Raw genomic sequence first — 23,431 nt, forward strand, 5'->3', positions numbered from 1 at the left:
ACCTAGTGGCTCAACTTGGTTATTACAAAATATATTTACGGATCTTGTGATTGTAAGTCATGCAGTTTTGTGATGAGCATTCTGAAATATGTAGGGTCTTCTAATAAATCTATGTATCATGATTGTTTGAACATTTCCGTTATATTGGTGAAAAGCGATTTACCGCTTACTATACCAAACTCCATTAATACCTCAAAATTATGTTTTATGGGTGACACACTGACACTGATGTCTTGTTTTCATTTTTTTGAAGATTTTTGATCTTCAATTCCTTCCAATAGTTTACAACATGTAAATACTTATTTTAAGTTGGTAAGTTTATGTTTGTTATGTAAAACCTTTTGACTACTAATTAACCAGATCAGCAGATCTTCGATGGTTGATGGACGTATCGACATTTTTATTTAATCCTCATAATGTCAATAAAATCACATTCTATTCATAGTTACCCTCTTTAAATAGGGACGGATACGTTTTAATTAATTAAACTGAAAAATGTCTATACCAATGTCACAACAATAATCATATTAAAAGCTAATCAATAGACAATGGATCCATAACGCGGCTTACGTGATGCTGGTGTTAGATGTGAATCCTCATAAAAAATGATATAGAATTGTTGGACGTAGAATCGTCTATAATATTTTTCATAGTCTGTAATATCATAATAATCCAGCGTTAGAAAAAGAAAGAATCACATCAGGTAAAAATTTCGGGGAGTCCCCAAATTTTTGTTAAAACATAGGAATTAAACAAAATTTTATAACAAACCAAAACTATATTAGTATACATGTTATTTAATAATTTCAAAAACAATAAACTATACTATATACAAATGTTGAGTTTTTGAAAGATGTTAACTTGGATAATCACTACAAGAAAACGCATTTATAACGACAACGGTTTTCGTGGTTATTTTATCGTAAAATAGTGTTTACGACGAATTAAATACGAAAGTAATTTCTTCGTTAAACGTTCGTCGTAACGTATATTTCCTCGCTAATTCGTCGTAAACTTACGAGGAAAGGTTTCGTCGTAAAAATGGGTCAATAATTTTATCGTAAACGATTTCCTTGTAAAAGCCACGTAAACTATTTCCTCGTAAAAGCCATGTAAATATTTTGGTCGTAAAGTACACGTAAACCGTTTCCTCGTAAAGTACACGTAAATCATTTCCTCGTAAAGTACACGTAAACAATTTCCTCGTAAAGTAGACACTCAATTTCGTCGTTCCTTACACTAAAATTTACGACGAATCTGCGTGTCTTTCATGGTAAATTCCTCGTTAAAAATTTTCATGGAAGAGCTCGAGTTGAAGTTTGGAGAGTTTGATGGGTAAGCATGAAGAAAAGGGGCAAATGCAAGAAGATAGACCAAGCCGCGGATAACCAGGTCGGACTGGACCAGGCCGCATAATCGCTCCCGAGAGATCAGCCGAGACGGACCATCTCGCGGACGGAATCCGCGGACAACACCAGTCCGCGGAATCGGACCAGAGAGCTCGAGGTTGGTGTGGTCGGCTTCGGGCGTGTACTGCAGACGAAGGCAGTCCGCGGATTCTCGCCCGAGAGGTCGAGTTTTGATGGGACAGACCGCGGACCACGGCCGCGGGTTGGAGCCGTCTGCGGTCGATGCCAAGACCGGCTCACCCATTTGCCTTTTGGGTCAAACCCGGGTTTGTCGGGTCGACCCGGTTCGATTTTTAAGCTACTATAAATACATTTTAGACCTAATTTTAGAGGATATCTTGTTTTCTCTCAAAAATACATTGATACTTTGGAGAAAGTTTGAATCTTTAGTAATATAATCTTTCTTTCTTGAGTAATTTGAGTCTATCTCATCTTCTTAACATGATTTCTCTTGAATCTATTATGGGTTTAAGGTTAATCATGAAGATTAGTGAGTAGACTCTTTTTGGATTCATGGGTTAGAATGATTAGGATGATTAAGTGATGATCTAGAATGTTTAGAGTAGATTAATATGTTTCCTTGCTTGATTGAGTGATCTTAATGCTAATCTAGAGTTGGCCATTTTAGATTAGAAATCTAGACATTTCATTGCCCGGAAGGTGTTCGATGAAATGTCTGAGCCAACTCAACATGCTCTTAGCTTACCCTACCAAAGGCATTTGATGTTAGGGAAATTAAGAAAGTTGAATGATCTATTCTTAATGATTGCTTGATTGACACAAACCAAAGGCATTTGATGTTTGATCAATGAAAGTAAATGAGATTTTGTCTTGACAAAGAACTTGCTTAGAATTGTTATCTAGACTTAGGGAAATGTGTTGATTGAAACCTTGTCATTTTAGATTGAATCTTAGTCATTTGAAATCAAATTCATATACCCATGATTCCTCCTTTATCCATTTGCTTGAAAGTTTGCTAGTGAATTGTGTTAGAGTCTTGTTAGCTTAATCAAATCACCTCATTACATTGAATGCATTTAGCTTAAGTATGAACCTGAATTCTCTTTGAATTGAAACACTTAGAAATGAATTGACATCTAAAATACTACTTTGATTTGAACCTTGAACCCTTGAAAAGTCCATATCAAATTTGGCGCCGTTGCCAATTCTAAGTTGATTTTGACATTGAGATTTGATGCTTGCTTGAGACTAAGTCTTATTTTCTTGTATCTAGTTACTGATTCTCTCTCCTAGCTCTTTTGAATGTCAGGTACATGAACTTGAGGAGTTGAAGACATTAGAGCTTTTGAAAGGGAGATTGCAAAGAAGAGAAGAGAAGAAGAAAGGAAAGCTCATTTGGACAGAGTTGAGCTTGAGATGGAGGGGAATCAGCGCCAAGCTAGAGCTATTGGCACTTATGATCAGCCTCATATCCATGGGAATAGGATGGGCATTAGAGCACCAGCTGTGGAGAATAACAACTTTGAGATCAAATCCAGCTTGATCAACATGATAGAGAACAACAAGTATCATGGTCTAGCTTTGGAGGATCCACTTGATCATTTGGACATGTTTGACAAGTATTGTGGTTTGTCCAAGACCAATGGTGTCTCTGAAGATGCCTTCAAGCTGAGATTGTTTCCATTCTCTTTGAGAGACAAAGCTCACACATGGGAGAAGAACCTTCCAACTGACTCTATCACCACTTGGAATGAATGCAAGAAAGTCTTCCTCAACAAGTTCTTCTCTACCTCAAGGACTGCCAAGCTTAGGAATGAGATCTCTGGATTTCAACAGAGGAATCTTGAAGGTTTTAGTGAAGCATGGGAAAGGTACATAAGCTATTGGTCTCAATGCCCACATCATGGTTTCACCAAGGAGAGTCTGCTCAGTACCTTATATAGAGGAGTTTTACCTAAGTTCAGAAGCCAGCTGGATACTGCTAGCAATGGTTTCTTCTTGGGGAAGAATGAAGTAGATGCTGAGGAGCTTGTAGAGAATATGGCTCAGAGTGAGTCAGTCTACAGTGATGACCTTGACAGGAGCAATAGAGACAGTGGAGGAGATGATCAGAACACAAGGAGAGAGTTGAAGAGGCTCTACAAGATAAGATGGATTTGCTTCTTTCAGACAGAGCCAAACAAGAGAAAGTACACTTTGTTGGTGAACATAAGCAAGAGGAGATAGTTGTGGTTAATGAAGTTGATGGTCTAGAATGTCAAGAAGAGCTATGTTTCGTTAATGCTAATTGGACATGGTACAAAAAGGAGCCTCACTTTCAATACCAAAACAACTACCAGCAAAAGCCCTTCTACAACAACCAACAAGGAAGTTACCAAGCTAGCCAAAACTACTCTCAAGGTTTTTCCTCCAAAGGAAATCAGTCTACACAACGCCAAGCCGGATCTTCTACTTCTGCTCCACAAGAAAGTAGCACTGATGCAATGTTGGAACAGATCTTGGAGTCTCAAACTAGAAGTGAGAAGCACATTGGATATGAGTTGAAGAACCTTCACACCAAAGTTGATGGAAGCAACAATGATCTCAACAACAAATTCTCAAACATTGCCTCCCACTTCAAGGCTTTGGAGAATCAGTTTGCCTATATGCCTTTAACCTCCAAGCGCCCAATGGGATCTCTACCAGAGAAAACAGAGCAGAATCCCAAAGAGTATTGCAATGTTATCCTCTCTACTACTTCTTCTGAGATTGAGTTGAGTGATCGTGAGAAAGAGGTGGATCAGACTGAAAGCTTCTTGTATGGAACATAATCTGTTTCCCAGGCTGCAGCACAGCTTGTGGATAAGACTGAACACAAGGCTATGGAGAGGGTTAAGGCACAAGCTGAACTGAAGGTTGCAGCATAGATTCTGAAAAGAGATGAGCACAAGGCTGAGAAACAAGTTGAACGAGAGGCTGTGCAGAGGCTAAAAGAAGTTAAGTTGGAAGGAACCACTGAGGTTGAGCAGTCACCTTATGATAAGCTCCCATTTCCACAAAGAGTCCTCACCAAAGCTCAAAAGAAGGTGATCGCCAAGTTCAGAAAAGACATAAGTGCTGTAGGAGTCAAGCTTCCAGAGATCTCAAATATGCATGATGCTCATGTCCAAATGATGCTCATCAAGGATATTCTAGCTCACAAAGAAGAAGTAGGAGAGCTCCTAGACATCTCTACTATGCAGCTTGATCCACCAATCACACCACAGTCCCTTCCTAAACTAAAAACCCAAGGGAAGTTCACCTTGTCTTGCTCCCTTGGTAAGTTCACACTTGATGATGCTCTTGTTGATTCTGGTGCAAGTGTGAATGTGATCTCAATGGAGATGGTGAAGAGTCTTGGGATTAAAAACATGGAGCCAAACACATCCTTACTAATGTTTGGGGACTCCTCTTCTACAATTCCAATTGGTCTCATCAAGGACTTTCCTTTGAAGATTGGAGCTTGCACCATTCCTATTGACCTCACTGTTTTGAAGATGGCAACTGAGAAGAGAGTCCCATTGATCCTTGGCACACCATTTCTCACAACAGTAGGAGCTTGTATTGACTTTGCCAACAAGAAGGTCACACTCCTCAATGTGAACAAAGTTGTCTCCTACCCAATCAAATTTTCAATGATGAATGTTGAGTATTGTGAAACCATCACTTGTGGAGAACCTTCCATTGAAAAGATCAAGCATGAAATGGTTGTTAGTGGAAAAGAAGGTCTTGATGGAGAGTCCTCTAAAGAGATGTGTGATGAGCACTTGGAAATGCTACAAAGGAGGAGGTGAGTAGAGCCATAAAGGCTACTCATGACAAGAAGAAGATGATGAAAGAACCTCACCCTCCACCTCTTGATATGATGCCACACACTCTCACTCTTCACCCAATGAAGTTCAAGGATGGAGCTATTGAGTACAAGATCAAATGCAAGGGAAAATCTACACCATTCACAAGTGCAAAGGCCATCATCACTCCACAGCTCCAAGATGATCCAATCAAGCTTCAAGAGCTTCTCTCTCAAATCCTCACTATCACTCTTGAAAGTGGGAAAGATCCTCCTCTTCACTAGCCAATTGGAAGGAAAGTCAAGCTAGAGACTTAAAACAATTTCACTTGGGAGGAAGTCTCATGGTATCCTTTGTATATATTTCTATATATCTTTTTCTTGCTTTAGTGTGTTTGAATAAGCTTAGGGACAAGTTTGGGAGAATTCTCAAAAATTCCCAAAGGTCATGTCAAAAATTTCAAGGTGACAACAAGCCATCCCTCCTCATTTCCCTTCTCTCATGACAGCCAACTTCAAGTAAGTGCATTCTACCTTTGTAAATACTTAGTTATCATGTTTATGTCTTTTCCTTAGATCTCTCTTTTGAGCTTATTCTCACACAAGAGACTGTGTGAAGTAAGTATTGGGGAGAGTCTACTATCTCACATTGTGTTTTATTTTGTCTACTTGTCATTAAGTCTCATGCATTGCATTATGAATAATTATTTGCATAGAAAATCCACAAAAATTGAAAAATTTCGAAAATCACAAAAATAAGTGAGAAAAATGAACCAAAAAGAGTGCTTAAAGTAAAGAAACTCCTAGGGACAAAGAAAGTTAGAAAAGAGAAGCTCTAGAGTATAAATAGAAATAGAACCTCCTTCCAAAAAAAAAAAGAGAGAATCAAAGAAACAATAAGTGAGTGGGAAAAAGGAAAGAAAAGGAAAGAGCTGAGCCAAAAAAATCTAAAGTCTAAAATAAAATAAAAAAGAGTCCCTAGTTGGTTTAAATCAAAGGAGAGAAAAGAGTGTTTATTGGGTGAGAGATGAAAGTGGGTGTATTTTGGGTTTGGGAATGAAGAAAAAGATGGGTAGAACTTGATACTACTTAAGAAAATGGTAGAATGATGAGAACAAAGCATTGTATGCATGAATTGCTCATTTTCTTAGATAAATTTAGCATAATGATCTTGCTCTCATTCTTGAGTGTGAGTCACTATAAATAATGCATTTGAAACCCATTTTTCTTCACATTAGACCATCTTCTCTCACCAAACCAAATGATTGAGATCAAATATCCATTTGCAAGAATTCACCTTGTGTGTGTGTGTGAATAAATGTGAGGGTTGGCTAAGAAACTTGTTGACAGAATGGCAATGCAACTTGTGTAAAGATAAAAGAGTCTTGATAGGCCTTGAGAAGCTAAAGTGTACTAAGAGGGTTGCCCATGATATTTGCTATATTTTCCTTGTGATGTTAGGTTGAAGGCTAGAAAGTGTTCTTTTGGTTGTGAGTTCCCATTTTCAAACAACTCTCCCTTTAGCTCTTGAAAGTTTACATGTGGACAAGTAAATGACAAGTTTGAGGGAGTTGATGTCTTGAGATTTTACGTAGTTTTTAAGCATGATTTCCATACTCATTAAGATCATTTAAGATGCATTTAGAGTCTAATTAGGTATATAGCATATGCATGTGTAGTATGTTAGGTTTAGAAGAGCTCGAGTTGAAGTTTGGAGAGTTTGATGGGTAAGCATGAAGAAAAGGGGCAAAGGCAAGAAGATGGACCAACCGCGGACAACCAGGTCGGACTGGACCAGGCCGCGGAATCGCTCCCGAGAGATCAGCCGAGACGGACCATCCCGTGGACGGAATCCGCAGACAACACCAGTCCACGGAATCGGACCAGAGAGCTCGAGGTTGGTGTGGTCGGCCGCGGGTGTGTACTGCAGACAAAGGCAGTCCGCGGATTCTCGCCCGAGAGGTCAAGTTTTGATGGGACAGACCGCGGACCACGGCCGCGGGTTGGAGCCGTCTTCGGTCGATGCCAAGAACAGCTCACCCATCTGCCTTTTGGGTCAAACCCGGGTTTGTCGGGTCGACCCGATTCGAGTTTTAAGCTATTATAAATACATTTTAGACTTAATTTTAGAGGATATCTTGTTTTCTCTCAAAAATACATTGATAATTTGGAGAAAGTTTGAATATTTAGTAATATAATCTTTCTTTCTTGAGTAATTTGAGTCTATCTCATCTTCTTAACATGATTTCTCTTGAATCTATTATGGGTTTAAGGTTAATCATGAAGATTAGTGAGTAGACTCTTTTTGGATTCATGGGTTAGGATGATTAGGATGATTAAGTGATGATCTAGAATGTTTAGAGTAGATTAATATGTATCCTTGCTTGATTGAGTGATCTTAATGATAATCTAGAGTTGGCCATTTTAGATTAGAAATCTAGACATTTCATTGCCCGGAAGGTGTTCGATGAAATGTCTGAGCCAACTCCACATGCTCTTAGCTTACCCTACCAAAGGCATTTGATGTTAGGGGAGTTTAGAAAGTTGAATGATCTGTTCTTAATGATTCCTTGATTGACACAAACCAAAGACATTTGATGTTTGATCAATGAGAGTAAATGAGCTTTTGTCTTGACAAAGAACTTGCTTAGAATTGTTATCTAGACTTAGGGAAATGTGTTGATTGAAACCTTGCTATTTTAGATTGAATCTTAGTCATTTGAAATCAAATTCCTATACCCATGATTTCTCCTTTATCCATTTGCTTGAAAGTTTGCTAGTGAATTGTGTTAGAGTCTTGTTAGCTTAATCAAATCACCTCATTACATTGAATGCATTTAGCTTAAGTATGAATCTGAATTCTCTTTGAATTGAAACACTTAGAAATGGATTGACATCTAAAATACTACTTTGAGTTGAACCTTGGACCCTTGAAAAGTCCATATCAACCACCTCGTTGTAGATTTGCTCGGACCTAGGATCTACAAATTGCTCAGCCTTGTTCTTGTGGGTCCTCTCGTAAAGATCCTTAAGTGACAGGAGAACTCCCGTCTATTTGGCCTAAAAACATTTAAAAAGTTAGAATATATTTTTTAAAAAAGTAATTAATTAAAATATTTACCATATCCAAACGGACACCGGCGTGGGCTTTTTGACCCGTAGTGTGAAGCATCGGCGTGTTGCCCTGCTCATCTTTCGTCAGACGGGAGGCGTAGGAACTGTTTGAGACTTTAATGGACGATGGCAGGTTCCAATAATGGATGAGGCCATCCCACACAGCCGTGGTGAGCTCAGCGGATTTTTCCCTGCTCATAACCCTTCACGATCCAATCATCCTTCCAGTTGGATACCGTGTCCAACAATCGAGCTTTCACCTTCCCGACAAACGCTTTCTTCACCCTCTCGTTCACCCCAATGGACCAATGATATTTTTGCTGTAAAAAAAAATTAGATTAATAATTAGTCTAAAAATAATAAAAAGTCGTAATAATGAAAAATAAAGTCTATATAATTAATTAATACTAACTTACAGCAAGCATTTTGAACCACGTCTTTCTGACGTGGTCCGGCGTCAATTTCCAGTTCGGATGAGCGTCAGGAAAGTAGCCTTTGATCACCTCCATTACGTTCCGAGCGACGGAACCGTCAACCCCAAACCTGAAAAAAAACAAATAAAATGTATTTAAATTATTTATTTTTGTTATAAAATAATTGCACAATAAAAATGTAACATACCACAAAGTTTCGTCTGGTCGGTCGTGGTCTAAGACTGGTAAACCTTCTTTTCCTGGCTGAGCTAGAAAGTCCTAGACAGTGTACATAGAATAAGGAGCACTCGGCGGCACCAGCAAATCGGGATGAATCCCGGCCGCCGTCAGAGGAGGTTCCTCCTCTGGAACATGATCATGATGCGCGGTGGCGCATCAAACCGAGGAACCGATGGTGCAACATATGGAGGAACCGGTGGTGCACCAAAAGGAGGCGACTGAGAGACTCTCTGAGAAGACTGAGAGTCGGGGACAGTCTCCGGAATCGAAGAACTGGGAGCTGAAGAAGATGATGCACATGTACGACTACCATGCTCACTGAACATCTCTCTGTAATGCGATGTGTTCTCGTTCTTCCTAACCATCTGGAAAAAAAAATTAATTTTCATTATTAACCATCTGAAAAGAAAACATATAAATAGATTATTATTTAACATTTGAAAATCATCATTCTATATTATCAACAAATTCCATAAACGTATCTATAAATTTCCTACACTAACCACCTAATCAACACTAATTACCCTAAACTAACCACCTAAGCTAAACTAGAGAGGAAGTAGAGAGAGTACCTTGCTAGGTATAGGAAAGGAGATGACTACGAAATGAGAAGTGAGATGGTTCGTGTATATATAGGAAATTATATTTCGTCGTAAATTCCTCGTGAAGTTACGAGGAATTAGCAAGGCCCGTGTTTTGTTTTATGAGAAAATAGCAAGGCCCGTGTTTCTGTTTACAACGACTTTACGAGGAATATATGTAAATTCCTAAAACCCGAAACAACAAACCCCAAACCCTAAACCCGAAACCGCCAATTGCCTTTCACAAAATCAATTGCATTTTTAATCTTCGTCGTAAAGACCTCGGTAATTTTCGAAGAAATAACAAGGCCCGTGTTTTTATATTTCGTTGTAAAAACCTCGTGAATTTACAAGGAAATAACAAGGCCCGTGTTTTTACATGTCCTCGTAAAAACCTCGTGAATTTATGAGAAAATAACAAGGCCAGTGTTTTTACATTTCGTCGTAAAAATCCTGTGAAATTACGAGTAAATAACATGGCCCGTATTTGTTTTTGCAGGGTGTTTACGAGGATTATTTGTAAATCTCTATAACTCGTTATACAAACCAACCCTAAACCAATTGCCTTACACAAAATCAATTGTATTTTTAAATTTCGTCGTAAAGACCTCGTGAACTTACGAAAAAATAACAGCTTCGTTTGTGGTATCGTCTGGAAGACTATAAACCAGTTTCTGAATCTCATAATAAGAATCAGCAGACACATTGTCTTCCGGAAAATACTCTTTAAACAAGTCTTCCCATGCATACATGCAACTTTCAGGTAGATTGTGATCAGTTTTAATATTCATCATTCTAGCAGCCAACGATAATTTAGAGAGACATTCTCTACAACCACTATAAATTGGCTGATTCGTAGCATCTAACATTTCATAAAACTTTTTTGCATCTATATTAGGTTCTTCAACTTCATCATGAACTACAAATGCATCAGCTACCATATCATGAACCCTATCACAATCTACCATTTGCTCCTCCTGATGGTAACTATGTTCGTTATGCAAATGATCAACCGGTTCATCCTGAAAATTTCTATTACTACTACTAGCTTCATTCCCATAATTATAACATTCTGCATGTTGAAACAAGATATAGTAATGTGGCGTGAAACCTCTATTTATTAAATGCTTCCATACATTTTCACGAGTTGCCAATTTTGAATTGTTGCATTTCCGACAAGGACAGAACATCTTACCGGTTTCCTGGGTGAGTGGTGTAGAATCTGCTTGATGCATAAATGTCTCCAGCCCTTCGAGATATTCTTTCTTCACTCTTCCGTTAGCATCTATGTGCGTATACATCGACCTCCGAAACTCGATAATATTTCTATCACCCGACATTTTTTTTCCTTTCACATTTTTAGTTTTTTTTTCTTTTTGGTGTGTTTGAAGTGAAATACAAATGACATATTTATAGGAAATTTTCGAAACTGGTAGGTGAAATTTTACTAGAAATTTACGAGGAAATATAGTTAGTTAGCCGAAACAAAAAACGTGTTACAACTAAAAAGTTGGTTCATTCGAGATATCGACGGTAGATTGACGTAAAATATTTCATCGTAAAGTCCTCGTTATATTTACGTGTACTTTACGATGAAACAGGTTTTCCTCGTAAAAATCAGGTCAATTTGCGTCGTTTTTACGATGAAACTTTATTGTCGTTATTTCACGACGAAATTACGTTGATTTGTTTTTTCCTCGTAAAAAGAACGTAATTTTACTAGGACATTTTTTCCTCGTTATTTTTCATCGTTAAAATTGTGTTTTCTTGGTGTGAATGTTTGATGCCGTAATTCAAATCTCTCACATAAATCAAATGTCAGATGTCATCAATTTTCTATATCAATATAATTAGTTTTAAGCTATATATTTGCTTTTCTTTTAATGAAAAATGATTTTTAAAGTTCAAAATCTATCCATAGATTGAAAAGAAAGCGATTAACAAAATAAATACAATGTATGTAAAATATAAGGAAAACATGATCGTATTAAGAAAGAACGAAAGTTATCAAAAGATTTTTTTTTTTGGCAACAAGGTATCAAAATATTACATACACACACTCTATTATATATATATATATATACCGGTTGTCTCATAGACTTATGTTCATTACCGGTTCTGACAACTGTTTGTAAACCCGTATCTTGAACCATTTTTAGTCACTTCTTATCGGATTATCCAACAATTGTTACTTGTATGTGTTAGTCGTAACAATTTCTATCATATGGTTATTAACAAACACATTTTTTTGGGTCAAAAACAGACTTAATTAGTATTTTCATTGCATTCACCCGAAATAACAACGTCTAATTCACTTCAGGTATATAAATAATTATCACGTATAGGACCACAACTTTATGAACTCTTTTGGGGAGAAAAAAAAACTTGAAAAGCTTGTGAGTAGTAATAATCAATTGAAGATGGGGCAAAATGTGAGAGCGACAAGGAACGTGAGTCACATGGGACGACGGATCATTTGTACAGCAAACGAAAGTCCCCACACGAACATGAATTGGTGTCATATCATGTATATGCAAGGGCCAAAATCATCAAAAAGAAAGTAGAGATATTTACTCCAGAAGACACAATTCAAGTTTCCAATTACCTAAAAAGACACTTTGAGCTCTGTGAACACTTCTTCTTAGTGAATTGTCTTATCTATCCCTCAACTATGTGAACTCTCTCTTTTCTTTGAATCATTAACTAGATGAAACCTTTTAACTAGAACCACTTTAATATTTTTAAAACAATAAAGCTAATTCTTTTTTTTCTTTATTAAAAACGTCTTTACCTATTCCCTTCCTAAATTCCTAGATCTTGTAACATCTCAGAAAACAAATCATAATCCTCTTTCTCTCTGTCTCAGATTTCTCGATCCAGAAATTGTAGTGTCCGTAATCACGCCGCTTTGCTTCGGTTTCAATCTTCGACATGGAAGGTTTGTTTCTCGTTTCACAAGCAATAACATAATTATCGTTTGTCCTAGCGGCTTAAAAACAAAACTCACTGTTTCTTGATGAATCTTTGTTTCATTGCAGAGAACAGAGAAGACGATGTCTCCCCGAGAGACTTTTCGCAACAGAACGGTTCTCCTGTCGCCGTTGAATATTACTCAAGACCTAACAAAATTGCTTTCATCCGCCATCGTCTTTGTGGTTCTCCAGAATTTGTGGACAAGATACTTGTGGTCAAGAGAATTGTGGTTAAGAAAATTGTGTTATAGAAGAGAGCATTGTGGATAAGATAGTTATGGACAAGATACTTGTGGTCAAGAGAATTGTGTTAATGATTTTTCCTTTTTTCAGATCCTGTAGAGGACTCCGTAGACCACCGTCTTCCCATGAGGCTCTTCGCAACTGATAGATTCTCGAGGCTCAGTCCCGTGGAAACGATGGCGGTGGCGGTGGAGGGCGTGGTGGAAGAAGCGGTGGATACCACAGTGGAGGCGGTGGTGGTTGTGGAGGCGATGGTGGAAGACGTGAGTATGGATACAATGGTGGTGGTTGGTGGAGGTGGCTGCCGAATCTTCATCCACAAAACCTTGAACATGAGACCTCATCCATAAGATCTTCATCCACAAAACCTTGAACATAAGACATCACAAACCTCATTACACAATCTCATCCATGGAACTCTGTTAAAAAACCTTTAGTTACAATTTTTTGGTCCATTTGAAATTAGTTATTGTCTTTTTGATGGTAAATTAACTATATATGAAAGAAAAGTTTGATCATCTTTTTATGAAAATGATGAACTTATAATCCACTAAAACCATCCACAAGACTTCGTCCACGAAATCTAGTCTACAAAACTCTTCTAAGATTAAAAATCTCGTCCACAAAGCTTCGTCCACACGTTCACATATCTTCCATCCACGACTGCACCATCCAACATAAAACCCATTAGCTATATCCAATATACCTTTATATTTATTACAACTGAACCGTAATATAGTTACAAAGAAAGAAACAAGACTTCTAAAAGGTTAACACTCTCTTTACAACAACCAAGGGTAGTTCTGGGCAATAAAAGACAGCTGACGGGATAAAGTGGAAGGAATGTGTGCCAAACTCACATTGTGTCTTCCACCGAGAAACAAACACACAATGCGTCTCTTTGTGTAACTGTCTCAAGAAAGTATCGTGTCATGGACTCATGGTGGACCTCGATTAAGGGTAAATTCGTAATATATTTTCTTTCTATTTATAATTTTATGCCACCCTCGAATTAAATTTTCCGAAACTGGTTATGAAATTATTGGCCTCTTTTTGGCCCCACCATAACAATCCAACCACTTTAATTCCTTCTTAGTACAGCAACGGCTACTTCACTTTAACATTGTCTAGCCTTTTTCTATTTCAAGTCAAAATTATGACAAAGCCTTATGACCACTTGTGAATCCAGATTAACCATGTTGTTATCGCACATATAATATAAGTTTGTTAATCCCAACCACGTCGCTGGGATAACATCTCAGAACAAGAAGGCTTGAGTTATTAATATTGGCATCGTCTTATAACCACTTGTTTAGGAAACAATTTTTTCCATCATCGTTTAGGAAATCATTTATTACGATATGAGAATATTAATTCATTTGCTAGACGTGTAGCTCGGGTTTCAAATCCATCAAAATTGACGTATCTTGTTACACACAGAGAAAAAACAGGTTTCTTTTTAAAAAGAAAACTTTATTAGAATTCTAGCAGGTAGCTGACGTAAATTTATTACGGAAGACCCTTAAGTACCCGTTTTGTAAATCAAGTCTTTTATATGATTTTGAAGGATATGCGTGTGAGTATTTTTGACACGTCCCACAAAATGAAGGTGTATATGAGACTCCAATCTTTTTGATCATTCTTGAAAGCGCGTTCTTGGAAGCGGTTTAATGAGTGTTGTTGATACGTTGTTTTTGGTGGAAACATGCATGAATAACACAAACTCACAAAGGTTTCCGCCTTTAATATCTCCCCTCCCTATATATTCACTTGCTTTGCGTTTCTTCCGAGAGTAAAATATTGAATTATCAAATAATTGTCACAATATATACGTATATAACATGTGGTTTATGTATTTGGATCCTAATTCACGAAGCAGGCACGATGGATCAAATTCATCAAAATTGCGAGAATGCCTTTACAGAGTTGTATCACATTTTGATGAACAATAGGAGATTTCATTGTTTGTATGCAGACTTAGTTTAAAACTCTAGGCTTTGATCAATAACGTATATCAAGATGGAGAATGGTTCTCTGAACCAGAATATAACGGGTATCAAAAAAAAAAAAAAAAAAACATAAAGGGTATCACTGTTGATAATGTTTACTAGAACTCTTTAGCTATTAAACATTTTATAACATGAATAGTGATGTCAGATGTGTCAATAAGAAACTGGTGGAACCAGGGAACGTATATTGTTTTATAGTTCCATATACAATTTATATAGTGTTTGTTTTATTTAAAAGTAAAAACCATGTGATGGGGGTCTAAATTGATGAAACCTTTAGGATGCAGCATGTAAACGTTATCTGACAATTGGTTTATAAAGCATTTCAATATATTTACTTTTTACTTCAAAATGAAGTTTATTTCAACCCGGAAGAAAAGATGCTTAAGATGATCATTCCCATGCAATATAGTCAACAAAATCATTTTTGATTAAAGATAGTAAAAAATTGATTTTATCATGGCAATTTGCTTAAGCCAGAGTGCGTCATATAACATGTATATTTTATTTATTCCTGTATCGAATCAATTTATTTGGTCGGACTAAAGATCCAGTCAACCAAACAAGCACGTCGAGTAGTTGAGTTTGGAAAGATGATAAGCATTATGGATTCAAAATTTACTCTCATATACATCCGCTTGTATGGCGAAGCAACCTACCATCTTGGATATATCCGTTTATGCGAGCAGACGACATGTATATCTAAATTCCATTGTGATCAACCGGGTTTATCTGACTTCGGTAAACATGTTTCCAAGTTTTTAGTTGGTTGGAGCTCGTCCGCCACATATCTTGGGCTATAAAAAAAATCCAGTCCTACCAATTTATGCATTCATGAAAATGCAACATTTTGTATCCTATGCATTTAACATTTTTTACTAACTACGAATAAATGTCTCTATTACTTGGATTCTGAATTATAAGAATAACAAAAGATGTATAATGATAAGACTTTTTCTTGGGTTCACCCCCACCAACCAATAGAAAGTTGTCATTTTAGATCTAGTATCTTTTAATTAAGGAAACAAAATAACTTACCAAATTATATTATGCTTTTAAAATAAAAAATAAAAAATTAAATAAAGAAAAATAACAATAGTTCTAAAAAAAGATTATTTAAAAAAAATATTTATTTTTAAGATTTAGAGTTTAGTGTTTAAGATTTAGAATTTAGAATTTATCCAAATGTTTAGTGTTTTTCCAAGGGTTTAGGGTTTACCTAAGGGTTTAGGGTTTACCCAAGAGTTTAGGGTTTACCCAAAGGTTTAAGGTTTTCCCAAGGGTTTAGGGTTTAGGATTAGAGTTTAGGGTTTAGTGTTTTGTTGACAACATGTTTAGTGTTTTTCCAAGGGTTTAGGGGTTTACCCAAAGATTTAGGGTTTACCCAAGGATTTAGGGTTTAGGATTAGAGTTTAGGGTTTAGTATTAGGGTTTAGTGTTTTGTTGACAACATTTTTTTTTTTGAATTCGTTTTTTATATATTATTTTTATTTATTTTTAAATTTTATTTTGAAAAAATAATATAATTTGACAAGTTATTTGGTTTCCTTAATTAAAAGATACTAGATTTAAAATGAAAATTTTCTATTGGTTGGTGAACCTAAAGGAACCCAAGAATAACTCTAATGATAATAAAAAATAAAAATTAATAATTAACAAACTAAACAAAACATGCAACATACAGAAAAATAAAAACAATAACCACAACATATTATAAATTATAATCAATCGCCAATGATTAAAATTTTTCTATTAATTGGTTTAGTAACTATAAGGATAACTCGGACAAATAATTAGTAGCAGATGGATGTCACTATAGTTGACAAAAGATGGTGGTTGGCTTTATAAATTGGACTTTTAAACCCCAATTAAATTGAATCTTTTAGTTGTAGTTCACTTGATTATAATTTATACATACTCTTATGAATTGACGTAGAAACCTTACAAATCAACACCAGAAATGTTTATTTTCTAATAATATATTAAATAAATGTGAATACCACGTTAAACTCATGATGCCGGGTTTACATCAATTAAACTGCATTTTTTCGACGGGGCATATTTTGATATAAAAGTTTATTGGTACAAAAAGAAGAGAGGACTACGAATTACTATGGAGTTATCAATATCACAGTTAAAAATAGGAAAATGAAAGAGGTAAATAAATTTCCTTTTATAATTGCTATAGATTGCGGTTGTACCACGGCTCTGCTCTTGCTTTTAAGAACTTGCCGGTACTAAAATCTCATATACTCCAATAAAAAGCAGGCCCGAGACCCCAAAATAATTTAATAACATTTTCTCCATAAAATAATACTATTCAGAAAATAATAATCATTATTTAAACAGTATATAATTTTCTTTTTCCCTTCAAGACACCCGTGTTCTTTCCTTCTCCTCTTTCTTCTAGCTCTCTGTCTCAAATCTAAATATATAAACTTTTTTAAGCTAAATATTATTCAAGAAGTTTAAATTAAAAATTTAATCTCTATACGATGAAGAGAGAGCATGGTCACCGGGAAACCTCATCTGTAAAAGCCGGGAGCTCATCAATGACGGCCAATAAGGAAGAAGCCGGCGGATTCGACGAGCTTCTTGTGGTTTTGGGTTACAAAGTCCGATCTTCCGACATGGCTGACGTGGCACATAAGCTTGAGCAGTTAGAGATGGTTCTTGACGATGGAAACTCGCATCTTTCCGACGATACTGTTCATTACAATCCTTCTGATCTCTCTGGATGGGTCGATAGCTTGCTCTTTGATCTTAACCCTACCTGTGATCAAGTCATACCCGACCAAGATTCTGAGTACGAACTCAGTGCCATTCCTGGCTCTGCAGCGTATCCACGTGGCAAAAGGACGAGAACAGGATCCAATTCTTCGACAACAAGGTCTATGGTTGTTTTGGATTCTCAAGAAACGGGCGTGCGTTTAGTACACGCGCTGTTGGCTTGCGCGGAGGCGGTTCAACAGAACAACCTGAAGCTAGCTGACGTGCTCGTTAAGCACCTGGGCTTGCTCGCCTCGTCACAAGCCGGTGCGATGAGGAAAGTCGCGACGTACTTCGCTGAAGGGCTAGCGAGGAGGATTTACCGGATTTACCCTAGTGATGACGTCGGTTTATCGTCATTTTCGGACACTCTTCAGGTACATTTCTACGAGTGTTGTCCGTATCTCAAGTTCGCTCACTTCACGGCGAACCAAGCGATACTTGAAGCTTTTGCTACGGCTGAGAAGGTCCACGTTATTGATTTAGGGCTTAATCAAGGCTTGCAATGGCCGGCTCTTATTCAAGCTCTAGCTCTCCGTCCAGGTGGTCCACCAGATTTTCGGTTAACCGGAATTGGTTCTTCGTTAACCGGCCAGTCGATTCAAGAAGTTGGATGGAAACTTGGGCAGCTTGCTAATGCAGTTGGTGTGAATTTCGAATTCAAGAGCATTGTCTTGAATAGTTTATCTGATCTTAAACAGGAAATGCTTGAGATTCGAACAGGTTCAGAATCCATAGCGGTTAACTCGGTTTTTGAGCTCCATCGCCTCTTGGCTCATCCCGGTTCAATCGATAACATTCTGTTAACGATTAAGTCGATTAAACCAGACATCATAACTGTAGTCGAGCAAGAAGCGAACCACAACGGGGCCGTTTTCCTCGACCGGTTTACCGAGTCGCTACATTACTACTCTAGCTTATTCGACTCACTAGAAGGCCCTTCAAGTCAAGACCGAGTGATGTCTGAGCTCTACTTAGGACGACAGATATTAAACCTAGTGGCCTGCGAAGGGGAGGACCGGGTTGAGAGACACGAGACACTGGCTCAGTGGAGAAACAGGTTCACTATGGGAGGATTTAAATCGGTTAGTATTGGTTCGTATGCGTATAAGCAAGCAAGCATGTTGTTGGCCCTTTATGCTGGAGCTGATGGGTATAAGGTGGAAGAAAATGAAGGTTGTTTGTTACTTGGATGGCAAACGCGACCACTAATCGCTACATCTGCGTGGCGTTTCAATCGTGTGGAATAAAATTGAGATAATGGGAAGTTGAAAAAATGTTTGCTACATAGTGTTATTGCATTTGAATGCTAAAGGTACCACGTTTTCCAAAATTTAATGAACTTGTTTATTTTTCTTCCATGAAATTTTGTCTTTGCAAGAATAAACCTATCAGTCACTAAGACGTCAAGCCAATGAAATCAATTTAATTATCACGTGCTCCCATTGGTATGTTTTTTTTTATTCTTTAAATATTAACCGAGTATCATTTAAAAAGTTGTAACTTTAATTTTTTACTAATTAAAAAGAGATCATGTTTAGATGTCACTTAATTAGAATGTCAATTTAGCTTACGTGACAGCTTAAGAATCAATTGAAAAAAATGTTGGTGCAAATCCAATTAATAAAACATTATATTAACCCAAAATAAAAGAAGCGTGTACTCTTTCCTTAAACAAAAGTTACAAAATTAACTAATATGATTAACATATATATGAAAATTAATGACTATGAATAATAAAAATTTGATAACAATTTATGCATCCTAATTCATTTTTGTTTAATTTTATATTATTAAAAAAAATTAAACAATCACATTAATCATATAATAAAAAAAATATATTTTTTATATGTTATATTTTGAATTTTTTAAAATGACTTTAAAATACAAAACTGAGAAAACCTTATATGTTATATTTTAAAAAAAATTAAAACGACTTTAAATTACAAAAATGAGGAAATCTTATATGTTATATAATTCTTATATGTTAGATTTTTTCTTATACGTTATATTTTAAATTTTTTAAAACGACCTTAAATTACAAAAATGTAATTTTTCCTTAAGCATACGACTAAAAACATTAAAATTACATGTATCAATTCGATGGTTGATCTGAAACCTTTCAAAACCATATGGAAGATAAAATTCAAAATAATTTAACTATGAAAACAGTGCTGTTCACTTTTTTCAAGAATGTGTTCGGTGGAAAAAAATAAGGTTTTTATGTCATAAATTTTTTTTAATGTCCAATCCGATTAACCCATGATATATTAATTATAGTTTATTCCATAATTTTTAATAAAAATTGATCCGGTCCATCGTAAAAAAATTATATAATAACAACAAAAAATATTGTATATATATAAATAAAATGATCAAATATATTAAAAAATTGTCGATAATATATACAAATAAACTCACCTTGCGCTTATCCTAGTAATCATAGTATTTGGAAAAAAAATCGTACTATTTAGAATACCGTTGATAAAATAGGAAGAAAACTAATGGTAAAAAGACATTTATTAAAATAATATTTGATGTGCATAAAATTCACAATAAACAAATGCTGGTCCGTGTGTCGAAAATGACGAATCCAATAATCAGTAAATGGGAAGGCAATGGCACTTTTTATATATTTTATTATGTATCAAATCCTAAAATTAATCTGCGAGTGCAGCGGTTGACAATCTATGGTTCGAGAATCTTAATATACAGAGTTCGATTCCTTTGTCTACACAACAAGTTGCGCATGGGATACTTTGCGCCTCGGAATACGGCCTAGGTTAAATCTGGATCACCGATGATTCATAATTCCTCAAGTTGTAGAGTTTATTATTTTATTTCTACTTTTTCTTGTAGGATTTCAAAGATTTGGAATAAACTCAAGAAGCAAAGCTGACAATAATTAATGTTATAAACAATTTGAATAGAATGATAAAATAACAAGACATATTGTTTTAAACTCAAAGATGATTTCGAAAACGAAAAACATATATATCTGATCTCTTTTCTTAACACAATAAGTTTTTTTTTTAATATATGATGGTCTTTTTGTTTTCTAAATTATGTGATACAATTGTATATGAAATTTTTTCACAACTAACAAAACAAAATCTAAGTGCTTATATTTCTACACTATACTAATGTTGAAATCTACTTTAAAACATACCAAGGACATATGAAATTTGCTAGAATATAATATTCAACACGTGAATTAAATAAATGAGACAAGACGTTTATTTAAATTTTTTTTTTGTCAACAGACATTTATTTAAATATTTTGCGTTAACACACAAATAAAAAGACAAAAAATCGAACCAATCCAATCAAATGGTTTAAAGCTTGGATTAACTTGACTCATTTAATAAATGGATTAGTCCATAATTGGGCTATATTTTCAATACAAAGTGCAAAATATTGGAGCTGTTTGAGTCAATCACCAATTATTTTGGGCTTGTCATTATCAATGAATTTGGTCAACAAAAATGATCCCGTAAGAAAATTCAATGGAAAAAACTACGTAATAAACCACACAATATGTGGGCTCGCGGCACAGATCATTCTCGTTGTAAAAGGGTCGTCTTGGTTCTCGTTTCAGACAGAGCCGTGCACACCGTTGTGAGAAAAAGGCGCAAGCGGCTTGCGGCACGCCACATGCCCCTTAATTTTCAATCAAATTTTAGGGTCTCTTTTATGTGTATGAAAGATTAGAAACCTTGAGCAATATGAAATTTTCACTATTATTTCAAATGCTTTGCAAAGTGACATATAACCTGGTTATATAGAAACTTGACAATAGTTTAGTGTAGCCATAGGTCTTATCCTCATCATTAGTTGTAAAGTAGTATAGTCATCCTTGACAGTCTGTAGTGAATCAAATTTGTTATTGAGCTGAATTGTCTTTTTGCTTTCTCTAACGTTTGTTTTTGCAGGTACAAGTGAAGACTCCTTTGTCTTCACGTGATGTCTTATTGGACTTCAGAGATGGGCTTGGAGTTTTATCCTCTTGGGCTTGTATTGGGTTACTCACATCCCCCTCAAACTCGGGGTAGGTGACTCGGTGACTCCGAGTTTGGATCTCAAGTCAACAAACGGTCGCCTTGCCAGAGGTTTAGTGAAGACATCAGCGAGCTGAAGAGAAGCAGGGATGTGTTGAGTCTCAATCAGTCCAAAGGCAACTTGTTCACGGATGTAGTGGAAGTCAGTGTCGAAATGCTTCGATCGATTGTGCAGAGCTGGGTTTGCACTGAGATACACGGATGACAGATTGTCGCAATGAAGAAGCGTTGGACAGAATTGAGAGACATTGAGGTCCTTGAGAAGAGCAGAGAGCCACGTGAGTTCTTGAGCAGCAGCTGTCAGAGCTTTGTATTCAGCTTCTGTAGATGATTTTGTGACCGTAGGCTGTCGCTTAGCAGACCACAAAATGAGATTATATCTAAGAAGAATGCAAAATCCAGTCGTGGAGCGCCTGGTTTCTTTGCATCCAGCCCAGTCGCTCTCACTGTATCCCATGATAATCAAGTCTTTGTCCTTGTGAATCTGCATTGCCATATTGATTGTGCCCTTTATGTATCGTAGAATTCGGGGAGTGCATTCGTTGACATACGTAGTTAACAGAGTATTGTATATCGGGTCTTGTGATGATTAGGTACTAAAGTTTTCCAGCAAGGCTCCTGAAGTAGGTTGGTTCAGGAACATCTTAGTGCTAGGGTCTTCTATTCTCTGAGGAAGAGGGGTTGGCATGGGATTACAGTACGACATTGCAGCCCGATAGACAATGTCTTCAGCATACGCTTTCTGGTGAAGAAACAGAGATCCATAGTTAGACTCTATCTCAGTGCCGAGGAAGTAGTGTGGCTTGCCAAGATCTTTCATCGAGAATATGTTGTGTAGTGCACGAAGGAGGTCTTGTATCAGAGCGTCATCACTTCCAGTCAGCAGAATATCATTGACGTATAGTAGTAGTATCAATGTCTTGTCATTTGAGTGAAGCGTGAACAAGGACATGTTTGATTTGCTACAGGTGAAGCCAAAGTCTATTAGGAAGTTGCTGAAAGTGTTAAACCAGACTCTCAGAGCTTGTTTCACCCTGTAAAGAGCTTTAGACAACCTACAGAGGTGATTTGGTCTCTCTGGATCGACAAATCCCCGTGGTTGGGTCATGTAGACTGGTTCCTCAAGTTCTCCATGAAGGAAGACGTTGGTGACATCCATCTGCCGTATTTGCCAATCTTTGGTTACAGCTATCTTCAATACCAATCTTATTGTAGATGTTCTTACCACCGGACTAAATGTTTCCAGGTAGTCCCATCCTTCTTATTGATCATTTCCTCTAGCAACCAATCTGAATTTTAGCTTGTCTATAGTTCCATCTGGATTAAGCTTTATCTTGTAGAACCATCAACTTCCTAACACATTCATATTCTCAGTTGCAGGAACCAGATCCCATGTGTGCAGAGTATGAATGTTCGTGATCTCATCATTTACTGCTTGATTCCACCCGGGTGCTTCATACCTTCAGCTATGTTCCTTGGCTTTTTGATGTTATGGTGAGGAGCCAGAAGCACATACCTACACTACAAGAAAACAGCGATATTCTGACGGACATTCCGACAGAAAATGAAATCCTCGGAATATACCGAGGAATTTCCGAGGAAATTCCGAGGAAACACAAAATTGGGTTTCCTCGGAAAAAACCGATGAATTCCGAGGAAATATTATAGCCGTTGGAGAGCCGTTGGGGGATTTTACAAAATTCCGAGGAAATTCCGACGAACTAGTTTTTTCCGTTGGAATTCCGTCGGAATTTCCTCGGTATGTCGGCAGGATTTAAACTATAAATACAAGCACTCCTCTTCTTCTTCATTCACTTCATATCTTCATCCTCCCTTTTACTCTATTTACACACG

General features: G+C 36.6%; 1 protein-coding gene and 1 non-coding gene across 2 annotated transcripts; one reads left to right on the top strand and one right to left on the bottom strand.

The window, feature by feature from the left end:
- Positions 1–3,173: 3,173 nt before the first annotated feature.
- On the bottom strand, positions 3,174–3,280 carry LOC125582649. The gene has a single exon (XR_007320106.1). It is a non-coding gene; the product is annotated as a small nucleolar RNA R71 (small nucleolar RNA).
- A 13,752-nt stretch (positions 3,281–17,032) lies between these two features.
- Positions 17,033–18,878, top strand: LOC106426289 (DELLA protein RGL1). The gene has a single exon (XM_013867049.3). The coding sequence runs from the start codon at positions 17,246–17,248 to the stop codon at positions 18,767–18,769; it is 1,524 nt and encodes a 507-aa protein (XP_013722503.1). The 5' UTR covers positions 17,033–17,245; the 3' UTR covers positions 18,770–18,878.
- Positions 18,879–23,431: the final 4,553 nt, after the last annotated feature.

Source organism: Brassica napus, chromosome C2 (genome assembly GCF_020379485.1).
Source record: "Brassica napus cultivar Da-Ae chromosome C2, Da-Ae, whole genome shotgun sequence".
Taxonomy (NCBI): Eukaryota; Viridiplantae; Streptophyta; class Magnoliopsida; order Brassicales; family Brassicaceae; genus Brassica; species Brassica napus.